This window comes from Microtus pennsylvanicus, chromosome 6 (genome assembly GCF_037038515.1).
Source record: "Microtus pennsylvanicus isolate mMicPen1 chromosome 6, mMicPen1.hap1, whole genome shotgun sequence".
Taxonomy (NCBI): domain Eukaryota; kingdom Metazoa; phylum Chordata; class Mammalia; order Rodentia; family Cricetidae; genus Microtus; species Microtus pennsylvanicus.
This window is the reverse complement of record NC_134584.1, coordinates 126,526,968-126,539,346: the sequence shown is the minus strand read 5'-3', so window position 1 is coordinate 126,539,346 and position 12,379 is coordinate 126,526,968. Positions and strand designations below refer to the sequence as shown.

Here is a 12,379-nt window from a genome sequence, read left to right as displayed (position 1 = left end):
GTAGGTGGCCTAGATCACTGCTTCATGTGCATGAGAAGTCTTCCATCTGCACTAGGGTTACACACCAGTTCCCTTGGGTGGAAAGTGTCTTCCTGGCGAAAGATCAGAAGGCTCACGGTCCCTTCCATCTTGGTGCTTCTCAACAGGGAAACAACTTCCTCCTGGGACTTCCCTGCTAAATCTACTCCGTTGACCTAAAACAAAGAGGAAATATTTAGCTGCAACCATATCCAGACAGGCAGGGGGGAAAAAAAGCCAGAGACCCAGAACTGAGGGTATCTATTCCTAAATGAGACTTTTCCCATGCAAAATTAGATCATGACCAGGTAACCAGGGAAGATTTGTGGTTCATAAAAGAAGTCAACGAGATAGTCAGAAGCCAGTGAGGAAGTAATAAATCCTTTAGTATTCATCCATAAACAAGAAGCTGCAACCACCGGCCTTAACAGGCAGCATGCGGTAAACAGACAGAAACCATAAGGTCAAGTTAACACCAAGCAGCAAAGAGAACTGAGCCCTGGTGCATAACAGGTCTTCCGACAGCAGAACAGAGAGGCGCTGTTCTTGGAAGAATACAGCAACAATATTTTAGTATAAACGCTTTAAGCTTCAGTGAAAATGAAGAAGAATAGACATTGTATCCTTTTTTTTTTTTTGGTTTTTCGAGACAGGGTTTCTCTGTGGTTTTGGAGCCTGTCCTGGAACTAGCTCTTGTAGACCAGACTGGTCTCGAACTCACAGAGATCCACCTGCCTCTGCCTCCCAAGTGCTGGGATTAAAGGCATGCGCCACCACCGCCCGGCTTAGACATTGTATCTTTAAAAGGTAAACAATAACATCAAACTGACTCACGAAAATAGTAACAGTTTGGGAGGGGAACTAATGCTTCATCTTAGTTTTTCTCTATGGATAAGAGAATTCAGCCAGGCAGAATTTGGGAAGAATACATTTTTAAACACTCTTACCATTTTTCATTCATGGGAACTATATCAATGTTAGTTTCCAGGTTTCAAGGAAAGATGCTTTTAATTTTATCATTTATTCACTTATTTCTTAAGGGCACGGTTTCGCTTCGTGTGTAGCAAGGCTGAAGTTACCACATAGCTGGGGAAGCCTTGACTCACAATTCTCCTGCCTTGGCTCCCAAGTGCCAGGGTTGCAAGCATGCACCACCACACCAATGTAACAGTTTTTTTTTTTTTTAAGAATTATATATTGTTCTCTCTCTATGAGTCAAATATTAAATATAATACTTAAATTTTAATATCAAAACTTCCCTGAAGCTCTGTTTTAGAACCAAGGCTTTCTGTTGAAACACTGTCAGAGAGCTTCGCATGCTCTAATGCAGAGATGCCAGCCAACTGGCAACAGTTCCAACCAATGAAAAGCTTGCAGACGGAAAGGGGCGGGCACTACTAATGTGGTACTCTGTTCTATTTGTTCTTCTTATGGTCCAGATGCTAAGGAGGCTTGTGGACTGACTTGTACACAGTCTTTGAACTCTATGGACACTGCAGCATTAGGTTTGAAATACACAGAACAAGCTTCAGAATTGAGACCCACCGGGCAGCTACAAGCACTATACAGGACTCAGGAACAAGGCAGGGTGCAGAGTGTTCCCACCTCTCAGAGAGAAAATGAAGGTGCTCCTGAGTCACTGCAAGTCAAGCCATTATCTGACTAAAGAGGAAGGAGGGAAGGAAGGAGGGCAGGAAGGAGAGCAAGCATAGAAGCAAAAGGAGGTGAGCCCTGCTGTAAGGTCCTGGGTTCATCCCAAGCCAAGAGGGGGGGGGGGTGTCAGAGGCAGAAACACAGCCAGGAAAGGAGGAAAAAAGAAAGAGGAAATGGAAGGACAAACGTTTTTTGAAGTTAGAAGCTAACTGAGACTTCAAAATAAAAGAAGCCATAACGACCGGCTTGCTGACAGCTGCTCAGTTTATATCCGAGAAAGAGTAGAGCTTTCTAGAAACAGTTCCCTTTATACAAACTGGGGGTGCATCCTTCTGGTAAATAGACTGATTCAGTGTCCTCTGAAACATGTCGCCTTATGGGGAGGACAAAAGGAAATGGCATAAGATTTAAGGGAGATTTCTAAAATAAAGTCATGGAAAAAAGGAAGTGGTTTCTTAGCTCTGGTACTTCTCAAGAACCCTTTTAGAAAGTGCAACCCAGAGGGGTCAAAGCTGCATGGGAGAGGAAGTGGTGATAAACGTTCATTTTATCCATATTTCAAGAACTGTTAATGAAACATGATCTCTCCTAAGAAGGGGTGATGAGGGATGAAATGATGCCCCGTTAGTGGGGTGTGGCTTGGAGGGCGTACACAGTTCAGTGATGAGGGGCACAGTACATCAATGGACGTGGTTCAGGGACAAGATCCTGGATTGGTGGGAAACTCTTGCCCAGAATTCCCAAATGAGGGTACTTGCTTATGGCTCAGTTGTGAGTTTATGGCTTAGTGCTCAGAGGCACAGCTCAGTGGAGAAGCAATTGCCTACGATGCATATGGACTTGGGCTTCATCTTTAATGCCAATGAAAAATAAATGAGTAAAAATTAAAATACAGGTTCTTTTTTTTTAATCCCAGAAGAAAACTGAAAATTAGGTCTTACGCTCTGAGCTGGCCCTCACTGTTTATATGCCCTCAGCTGCTCACGTCAGGGACCATGTCCATGTGTATGTTTCCACAATTCCCTCACATACCAGGGAAGTCAAACCCTAAGCCTCAAAAGGAAATTTCTGACACCTGTTTTCCTTTGTGTTCACATTGAATGTTGTGTCTTGGTTTCACGGTCCAGGCAGTCACACTAACCTTTGCCTTCCTTTCAAGACACATTCACATTGACTTATTCTTGGTTCTGATATCTAAAGGGCTGGTTTGCCTGTACTGCCACACATTAAGTATGAAGTTATCTAAATTTGCAGTCACAGAGGTCTGCGCGTGCCTGATGTCAAAATACCCTCACGTCATAAACCAAGTATCTGTATAGCTAAATATTTATAAATAATCTAGACAGAAAGGTAATTTTTCATCAGATAACATGGGAGAATATAAAGTAAAACAAATAGTTTTCTGATGCAACATTTCTGCTAAAACACATAATTTCATATTTTATGAAAACATTTTCAAACTAACTCCCAAAGAAAGGAATTTTTGAGGGACGCCAGAAGCCCTGGCCTGGAAGCCACTCACCTCTATGAGCCGGTCTCCTGCCTTGAGTCTGCCATCTTGAATGGCGGCCCCTCGAGGAAGGATGTTCTTGACATAAATGGGGACTGAGCCGCCTATAGAAACGTCTCGGGAAGTGATGCTGAACCCCAGTCCTTCGGTACCTAAGCCAGAAATAGAGACATTTGCAAGTGCTGCAGCAGACTGGGCCTGTACACGTGTGCTACACACAATGACTGCCTTATATTCAGCGTTAGCCTCCCATCTTATAACGTCCAGTGGCCTACATTTCTCTTAATGCTTTAAAAGTCTCAACGAAGGCTTCAAACTAGACGAAGTTTGGAAGATTCAAATGGTTCAGTGCTAGAAGTCATTACTCTCCTTTGGTGGTCTTATCAAAGACAGATGGAAGTTAATGAACTCATATGTCAACTTTAGGTCTTTTGGTACCAAGTGAACCGAACAGCTCTACTTGAAGAAATCATGAACAAACACTTCTGTTAAAAGCTATACAACCTTTGTGGTCTGGAGAGATTGCTCAGTGGTTAAGAATATTTGCTGCTCATGCCAAAGACATGGGTTTGATTCCCAAGCCCAACATGATGGCTCATAACTACTCCAGAGCCAGAGAATCCAACACTCTCCTCTGGCCTCCCCAGGCACAGCATGCATGTGGAGAGCAGACATACATGTGGGCAAAACACCTACACGTGTAAAATAAATTGTAGAAAATTCCATGAAACACCAAAAATCAAGTATTAGTAATAATGGTCTGAGATTTAGAGCACAAGGCAAGACAACAGGAAAAGAAAATATTCAAGAAGAGAACAGTGGAACTAATATTTTAAGTAACCAATCTTCTTCATACTCTGAATACATGCAACAACCCTCTTGTATACATGAACTTCATTGCTTACCTTTGTCAAGTTCCCTTCCGAGTAACTGAAATCCTCCCATGTGTGGTCCCATCCCCCACCACAGGGCAAGTCAGGTGGAAATCAGGGCTACTGAACCCTAGGGTCACCCCACCATGTTTAAAGGAACCATGATTAATGGGATATCACTATGTCACTTTCTTATTTTTTCAAAGATATATTTACCTATTTATTTTATGTATAGGAGTATAGGAGTGTTCTATCTGAATGTATGACCTTATGCCAGAAAAAGGCATTAGATCCCACTACAGATGGTTTTGAACCACATGTGGTTGCTGGCAATTAAACGCAGGTCCTCTGGAAGAGCAGCCAGTGCTCTTAACTGCTGAGCCCATCTCTCCAGCCCAGTAGGTCACTTTCTTGATTGACATAACGTCATCTTTGGTAGACTTCTTAGCAAGCCATCTTCTTTGGCCAGTGTGTTGTGGAAAGGAGTCTCAACCCACTAGAACCCAAAAGTAATGGACAAAAACAGACCAAGCTGCAGAGTGCGCAGCCTGACACACTTCTACTGAGTCGCAGAAGCGGACAGCACTTCTAACGAGCAGTTTCTTCTATCTGGGCTCACTTACTGCTGGTGCAACATTTCAGTTAATGGGAGGGCAAATGCACGGTCACCGTGAGAAGGCTGAAGAGATCCTCAAGGTGAGCCATGAAGAGCGTCTCAGCAGGACGTGAGGCACCCATAAAAATGAACCAAAAATGGAGTGCATGACAAAACCAAGACAGGTAGATAAAACATGAGTTAAACAGAAAGAAGAAGAAATGTATGCTCAGTAATTCCTGAAGCCAATCCTGCCACACACACTCTCAGGTTAAACAAAACACACATCTATACCCAATGGGAAGCCGCTTCCAGATTGACTCCTAGTTCTGCTGTCTGTGCTGAAGCCCTGACTGGCAGGCTGTCTATACGAACGTTCCTAATTATTCTTCTGAGGCTGTCCCATATGTCTCTGTGCCTTCGTGAAACTCTAATGACTTGCAATAACAACTATTAAGAAAGGATTCTAAATTATTCTCCTTTGCAATATTAATTTGTATAAACTACAAAGATGGAACCAAGATTCTATTAAAATATCAGCAATAACCCCTAAATCTACAAGCCAGAAGTTCAGGCAATGACCTTTAAGAGACAGATAAATAGATGTCAATTTTCATTTGGTGAAGCCAACAAAATATTTTGCTCTGATTGAAACAGATTACTGACCTTCTCCTCTGACTTTATTAAAAAGCTAATTTCTACAAAAGAGTAGGAGATCTGAGAATGCCAGAGTGGTAATAAATATTAAGAAATCATAATTATTGAAGCAAGTGAGATGGGGCTTTTCTGTTGTGTAGCATCTTGTGACAGAGTTCCAAAATAACTTCAGCGAGTTATTGTCCTGGAAGAGTCTCATTTTCGTACAAAGCATTGTCCCTGGGTTGTAAATTAATACCACAGAGAGCACAACAGTTTGCTTCGAGTTGAACATATGTTTAACAGGATCGCACTATGCTTATAATGGACTTCTTAAAAAAAAATAACCTGCAATGTTACAAGAAGAGGTAAAAATATTACCTTCCCGCTACAAGGATCTATTTAATTCTCATGCAAGCATTATTACCATATCTGTATTCAGTCCTAATCAAAGACAATCAACATTTTTGTCCTTCTTAAGTATAGTCAACACAATCTATTTGTGTAAAACATCTGTGGGCACTGATGTAGTGGCAGCAGGTGCTTGTGTTGGGTGTTCTCCCTGCTAGTTAACTGAAGTCAAACAAATCTAAGGGAATCTCTGTCATTTAGATTACCAAAAGTGAGAGAAATATTTCAATGAAAACCACCGCTTCTAATTTTCTTTCATAGATGAAGATTATACTTCTGAATTAGGTAAATAAACAGAATTTTACATGTCTAAATCTTACTAAAGCAAAACTACTCATTCCTGCATTCAAAACTAGAGGGTCTTTTAATAGCAAGCAACACTTCAGTAATAAGGTCATATTACATCATAATTTGTCACATCTATTATTTATACAAAACCACAATTGATTAAATGAATGTTCTTCCCTTAGTATAAAGGCAAGCATAATATTATAAATAATGCTGTTTATGAAGTAACATTAGTAGAACACTGGTCAAGAAAAATATGGTGCCTTTGTAGAGGGAACGTGAGCGGGATTGCTATTCTTCATACACTGTTAATTGTGATGCTTGACGTATTTTTGGTAAAACACCAAAGCCTGTCACTTGAGTGGTGAGAGAAGAATGGGAATTGGATCTTCCCTTAGCTGAGAACAGACAGGAAACAGAGGGCTCCCCATACAGCGTGCAAAGTGCAGAAGCACACTGTCAGAGCCTGATTGTGCCAACTAAGCATTCGTTGCTTAAAAGCGACTATCAGGAGCTGTGGTTCCCACAAAGCTCAACGAAAGAATGGCGGTAGGAAGAGAACAGCAGGTGCAGACACACAGCCGCCTGAGCGCTACCTCAACGGCAGGAACAATGAATGGCAGCATGTGACAGACGCTGGCAAGGACTCGCTGTCCACAGCTGCTGGACACAAGGAAGTCATTCTGGAAAGCTCTCCAGCCACTGCTGGAGCTGACGGAACTCAGGAAGTCATTTTTCTTTTCTGAGTAAAGCCATAATTTGAAAGGCATGATTTTGGAATACTTAGCTAAAGGGACACAAAGGTCAAGTGTATCTCGTCCTCGGCAGAACGCCATTGGCTATTTGAAGGCCAAGCATGGCCATCACTCCGCACAGTGCAAAGGACCAACTGCAAGTGTGTGCTCGATGTGCGTGGGACAGACACTGACGGGAAGGGGACCCACAAATAAATCAGTAAGTGTGGAGAAGACTTAATGGCACCCATCGTCATGGTCTGTCAGCTCCAAGGAAATGAAGTTGTATTCTGGAAAAGGGACAGAAAACGCTGGGCTTCTTAGATATCTAAAACTGACAGCCTCAAACATGGGTGCCCCTTCCCGTGGCATGCTGAAACTACAGAGACCTCTAATTCCCTGCGGAAAGCGTGGGTGCCAATTCAGATTGTCAGACCTCCATTATTGTTCTAGATATTGAAGGAAAACCGATGACCCGCTTTTAGTATTTTTTTTTTAAAAAAAAGCCTACCCTAGGAATCACAGCTGATTCTTACAAACACGTGCGGGGACACATTCTGAACTTGGACATTTTAATCTGATTTCTTCTGCATTTGTGCGTAGACATGTGTGAAAGTGTGAATGCACCTGTGTCCCATGTGAAAGTGTGAATGCACCTGTGTCCCATGTGAAAGTGTGAATGCACCTGTGTCCCATGTGAAAGTGTGAATGCACCTGTGTCCCGTGTGTATAGGCCAGAGGCTAGTGAGAAGTGCCTTCCTCGATTGTTCCCTGGCTTCTGTTTCGAGACAAGGTCTCACACTGAACCTGGAGCTTTTTTGTCAATTTGTCTAGACTGGGGCTGGCCATGAAGAGAGCCACCTGGCTTTCATGTCTATATTGGGAACCTGAGCTCAGGTCCTCATGCAAATGTAGCACCAATTTTCCCACCAGATCCATCTCCATAGCCCTCCATTTTAATTTTGATAGGGTAGGGGTAAGGATGGAGCAGAGTGCCTAGCAAGCCAACAGAGAGTCCTGCAACACTTAATAGACATAGATAATAAAAGAGCACACACACAAAGACACCTCTCTTTGACTTATCTCAAAAGATGCTCCATTGTAGTAAGAGGCTGCTTGTTGGTTCCCGGCTGCTCAGCCCCCAATAACCACACAGAAACTGTATTACTTAAATCACTTCTTGGCCCATTAGCTCTAGCTTCTTATTTGTAACTCTTACAACTTAATTTAACCCATCTCCATTAATCTGTACATCACCACGAGGTCGTGGCCTACCAGCAAAGTTTCAGCACCTCGTTGTGACTCCATGGCTTCTCTCTGACTCTGCCTTTTTTCTCCCAGCATTCAGTTTAGTTTACCCCGCCTACTTCTGACCTGCTCTGTGCAGGCCCAAGGCAGTTTCTGTATTAACCGATGGTTTTCACAGCATACAGAGGGGACTCCCACCTCACCCCATCTGACACGAAGGGCGTCCTACCTTTCTTAAGCTGGATGTTGAGCTTCTTGCCTACTCTTTTAGTATTGTACACGCTGCCCACGTTGGTGCCAAGCACATTCTGTGGAGCCAAAGCCGGGGCCGCGGGAGGTTTAGAGGAGACATGAGCACTTTGAGGTAGTCGGGGGTGAGCATCCAGCTGCTCAGGCGGATGACCCAGTCTGGCTGCTCTGGGCAAGGCATGAGGCACAGTGCTGGCCACGCTCCTGTTGTCCACACAGTGGCTGTCAGGGCTGAAGCGGCTAGGGGAATAGTTGTTCTTCTCTCTCTGGGAGAGTTGTTCATACTGCTCCTTGTTCGCTGCAGGGACCACGTGGAACCAAATGACACGCGAACGCATGGCTTGGCGGAACATATGCTGTGCTCTGGATTTGACAAAGAGCGGGGAGATTAGCAAACGAAGACTAGCAGGGCAGACGATAACGTGAGCTTGATTAAGTACGCTAATTAAGCAACAAGAACCAACAGACGGCTGGAACCATTTATGAACGATGTTTGGAGGCTCTGATAAAGGCAGAACCGTTTCTCCAAACATAAATTTCTCATTCTGTAAATAAAAATGATAAACCTATGTATGATGTAGTAAAATAGCGTGCCTTTCTCTGTAAATCATCAATAAGGATTAAGTGCTGGAACATTAAACTCTAGTTTAATACCGACAGAGAACACATACATGTCTTTCTCCCTCACAGGTGTGTCAAACACACAGTCCTTTGGGCACACACATTCGGTATAGCTATGAATGCAGTACAACACACTTGTAGATGGCTAGGACATATCACAATGTCAGAAGGTTGGACATCCTTGCACGGAACAATGCTATAAAACATCAGGTCCACAACATGTGGGAACAGCTCGACTGGTTAGAGGGCGCTCTAAGATATAGCCTGGTGGGGTAATTACACTGTTTGATTAAATTCTAGATAAAAAGTAGGTAACTGCATAAAACCCTCTCCTGTGGTACAGTATTCAACAAAGTGTCAAAGCCACTTATAGGCAAAGATACCCCATCACATCACCGGGGAGAAGACCCACTGTCACCAGGGGAGAGGACCCCACTGTCTCCAGGGAGAGGACCCCACTGTCTCCAGGGAGAGGACCCCACTGTCTCCAGGGGTGGGGACCCACTGTCTCCAGGGGAGAGGACCCCACTCTCTCCAGGGAGAGGACCCCACTCTCTCCAGGGAGAGGACCCCACTCTCTCCAGGGAGAGGACCCCACTGTCTCCAGGGAGAGAACCCCACTCTCTCCAGGGGAGAGGACCCCACTGTCTCCAGGGAGAGGACCCCACTCTCTCCAGGGGAGAGGACCCCACTGTCTCCAGGGAGAGGACCCCACTGTCTCCAGGGAGAGGACCCCACTGTCTCCAGGGGTGGGGACCCACTGTCTCCAGGGAGAGGACCCCACTGTCTCCAGGGAGAGGACCCCACTGTCTCCAGGGGGAGGACCCACTTACTGCTCAAATCGTCTGTTCCGAAGGTCTCCATCGTTAATCCGCACAATGCAGTCGTTCTCATGGAAGAGGTTCTCTTGCTCAGCTTTACCACCTTTCTCCAAGCGCTTTACTAACAACCCCAGTGTTCTGGAACATCAAGAGTGAACAATTACAGGGGTACTATTTCCTCCATGTGCTTTAGCTCTATGACACGCTCCCTTAAAAGCGGTTGCACTAGGGTGAACACTGAGGCAAACCCCCAAGGGTCTAAATGATGTGAAGAAACCCATCCTTTCAATAAATAACAGAAATCACGTTCTGACTTGCCATTATCACCCTTCTAAAACTAAGTGTATACTAAGTCCGCTCAAAGATGACATTGGAGCCTGCTGCGGGTATCAGTGGGTGTCACGTCCTGAACACGGGTGGTCTGATAGACAGCAGTGGGAGGTCTGGGCTTCAGCCAGGGGGCCACGCTGCTGGAAGCAGCCCCTGGTTCCTTCCCAGCGCACACAGGTCATGAGGAATCCCATCCTCCCTGTGCTTTGGGTTCGCAGGCAAACAGCAGGGCCTCGGAGAGAGTCAGAGAAGGGACTCCCTTGCATGTGAGTTGTGAAATCAACAACAGGTCCGACACTCAGAATTCCAAAACCTGGCAAGTCTCTTCCTTAAGTGGGCGATCCGCTGCCACGCTCCGGTTAAAGAACACCGGAAGCAGGAAGGCTGTTCAGAGAACTTAGTGTTCCCCTCACTCGCATAGGTACTCAAGGATTAAGACAGAGCAGGTAAGGAAGTCTGTGGGGAAGGCAGCAAAGTAAAAAGACAAAATGATGAGTATCCTTTGTGGTGTTTGAATGAAAATGACCCTACAAGCTCAGGTAACTGAACACTTGGTCCCCTGTGGTTGGTGTCTTCGGGGGATGTTCTGGAACCATTGGAAGTTACAGCCTTGCTGGAGGAAGAACATGGCTGGGGGAAGGCTTTGAGGTCGATAACCTTGGCCTGTTTCCAGCTGGCCCCTCTGTGTTTGTGGCTTTGTTTGTGCTCAGGTGGCCTGTGGCCAAGCCTCCTATCATGATGAATTCCTAGTTTGGTGGAACCATAGCCACAATGGACCCCCTTTTTTTACCATGACTCACTTCTCGTGGGCTTCTATCACAGCCATGGGAGAGTAACTCAACAGCTGTTACCAGAGAGTGGGCTATGGCTGCAAAGAACCTGGCCGTGCTGACTTTAGGAGGGACAGGGAAGACTTCAGAACTCTGGAGTAGAAAAGCAGCTGAGGGCCGCTGCAGGCAGAGCTTGCTGGGCCATCCCATGCCCCACCCAGCTCAGCATCCAACTTGTAAAAGAGAGTTCATGGGCTTTTCTACATAGCAATCCCAAGATAAGATCTAAAGCAAAAATGATTCAGAGTTACCAGCTTCATTTCTGCCCTTTTAATGAGGCTGTTTTCTTTTTTTCAGTGCTGGGCAAGCACTCCACCACTGAGCTAAATCATGAAATCTTACTGAAGACTTTCTTTCTAAATTGTCCTTCTATGTGATCAAATGCATTCGTCATGCTATGTACAGTAAAACATTGCAAGTGGCAGGGCATGGTGGCACATGCCTTTAATCCCAGCATTCAGGAGGCAGAGGTGGGAGGTTCGTTGTGAGTTCTGCCCCAACCTGATCTACACTATACGAGTTGCAGTACAACTATAGCTATTACATAGAGAAACCCTGTCTTGGATGAAATAAATTAAACATCATAAACAAATGACTGGCCGTAGTGATACACGGGAGGAAGGAAGTGTACTGATCTAAGCGGCAGCAGCCTCTCCCAGGTAATAACGGGCAGAGGGCTACAGGAGACACAGGAACTGCCTGTACTGGGGTGATAGAACTGTATGATCCACAACGCTGGAGTCACTATCTTGGGCAGGAAGATGGGTGGGCAGGAGGACGGGTGGGCAATGGACCAGAGGCTGAAGTGTCAGGCACTCTCCTTGTCCTGGAAGCAGTTGGGTGATAGACAAGACCCATTTGCATGTCTGCTCCTTCTGACCACACCTGTCTTAAGGCTGCAGTGAAAACAGCACATTGTGGTGCTCGCTCTCGCTCTGTTTAAACGGTTTCACGGTGTAGCCCAGGCTGCTGTTCTTGAACTCACAGAGATTCACCTGCCTCTGCCTCCCAATTAATGGATGTAAAGGAGTCACCACACTCCCCTAGGTTTGTATTTCGTAAACTGAACTCATCAGCTAGAGCTTATTCTGAAGCAATTTAAAATAAACAGACCTATCTTGTCATATGGAAGAATTCGGAGAGCTAAGAAGGTCCCAGGGCCTATGGGCTTTCATGGTACAGAATGTGCTTGACTACTGGGGAGCTACTACTACCAGAGTTCCTTAGGGGCGACCATTCCCCATTAGAAGGATCTAGGGGAAGAAAGGAGGGCTAGCTCTTGGGGGCTTTGTTCCAGAATCCCAACCACCCATGCTGGCTGCGCTGAGCCACCAGGTTGCGAAGAGAACAGTAATTTATAAATGAGGCTAGGGAGATGGGTGAAGAAAAGACTGCGGGGTGGAGTGTTGTGGAAAGGCCTGCTCCACCTCCACCTCCCCCTCCGCCTCTGCCTTAGCCTCCTCCTCTTCCTTTTCTACCTCTGCCTCCACCTCCGCCTCTGCCTCAGCCTCCTCCTCTTCCTTTTCCTTTTCCACCTCTGCCTCCACCTCCACCTCTGACTCC

At 45.4% G+C, this 12,379-nt stretch overlaps 1 protein-coding gene across 21 annotated transcripts in view; it reads right to left on the bottom strand.

The window, feature by feature from the left end:
- Positions 1 to 12,379, bottom strand: part of Pard3 (par-3 family cell polarity regulator) — a 509,597-nt gene that overhangs the window by 206,604 nt on the left and 290,614 nt on the right. For all 21 annotated transcript variants that reach the window (XM_075977730.1, XM_075977731.1, XM_075977732.1 and 18 more), the window contains 4 exons: positions 9,669 to 9,794; positions 8,195 to 8,577; positions 3,194 to 3,333; positions 66 to 194 (listed from right to left, as the gene is read on the bottom strand). In XM_075977730.1, the coding sequence (XP_075833845.1) occupies positions 66 to 194; positions 3,194 to 3,333; positions 8,195 to 8,577; positions 9,669 to 9,794 (778 nt within the window). The remainder of the gene's footprint in view (positions 1 to 65; positions 195 to 3,193; positions 3,334 to 8,194; positions 8,578 to 9,668; positions 9,795 to 12,379) is intronic.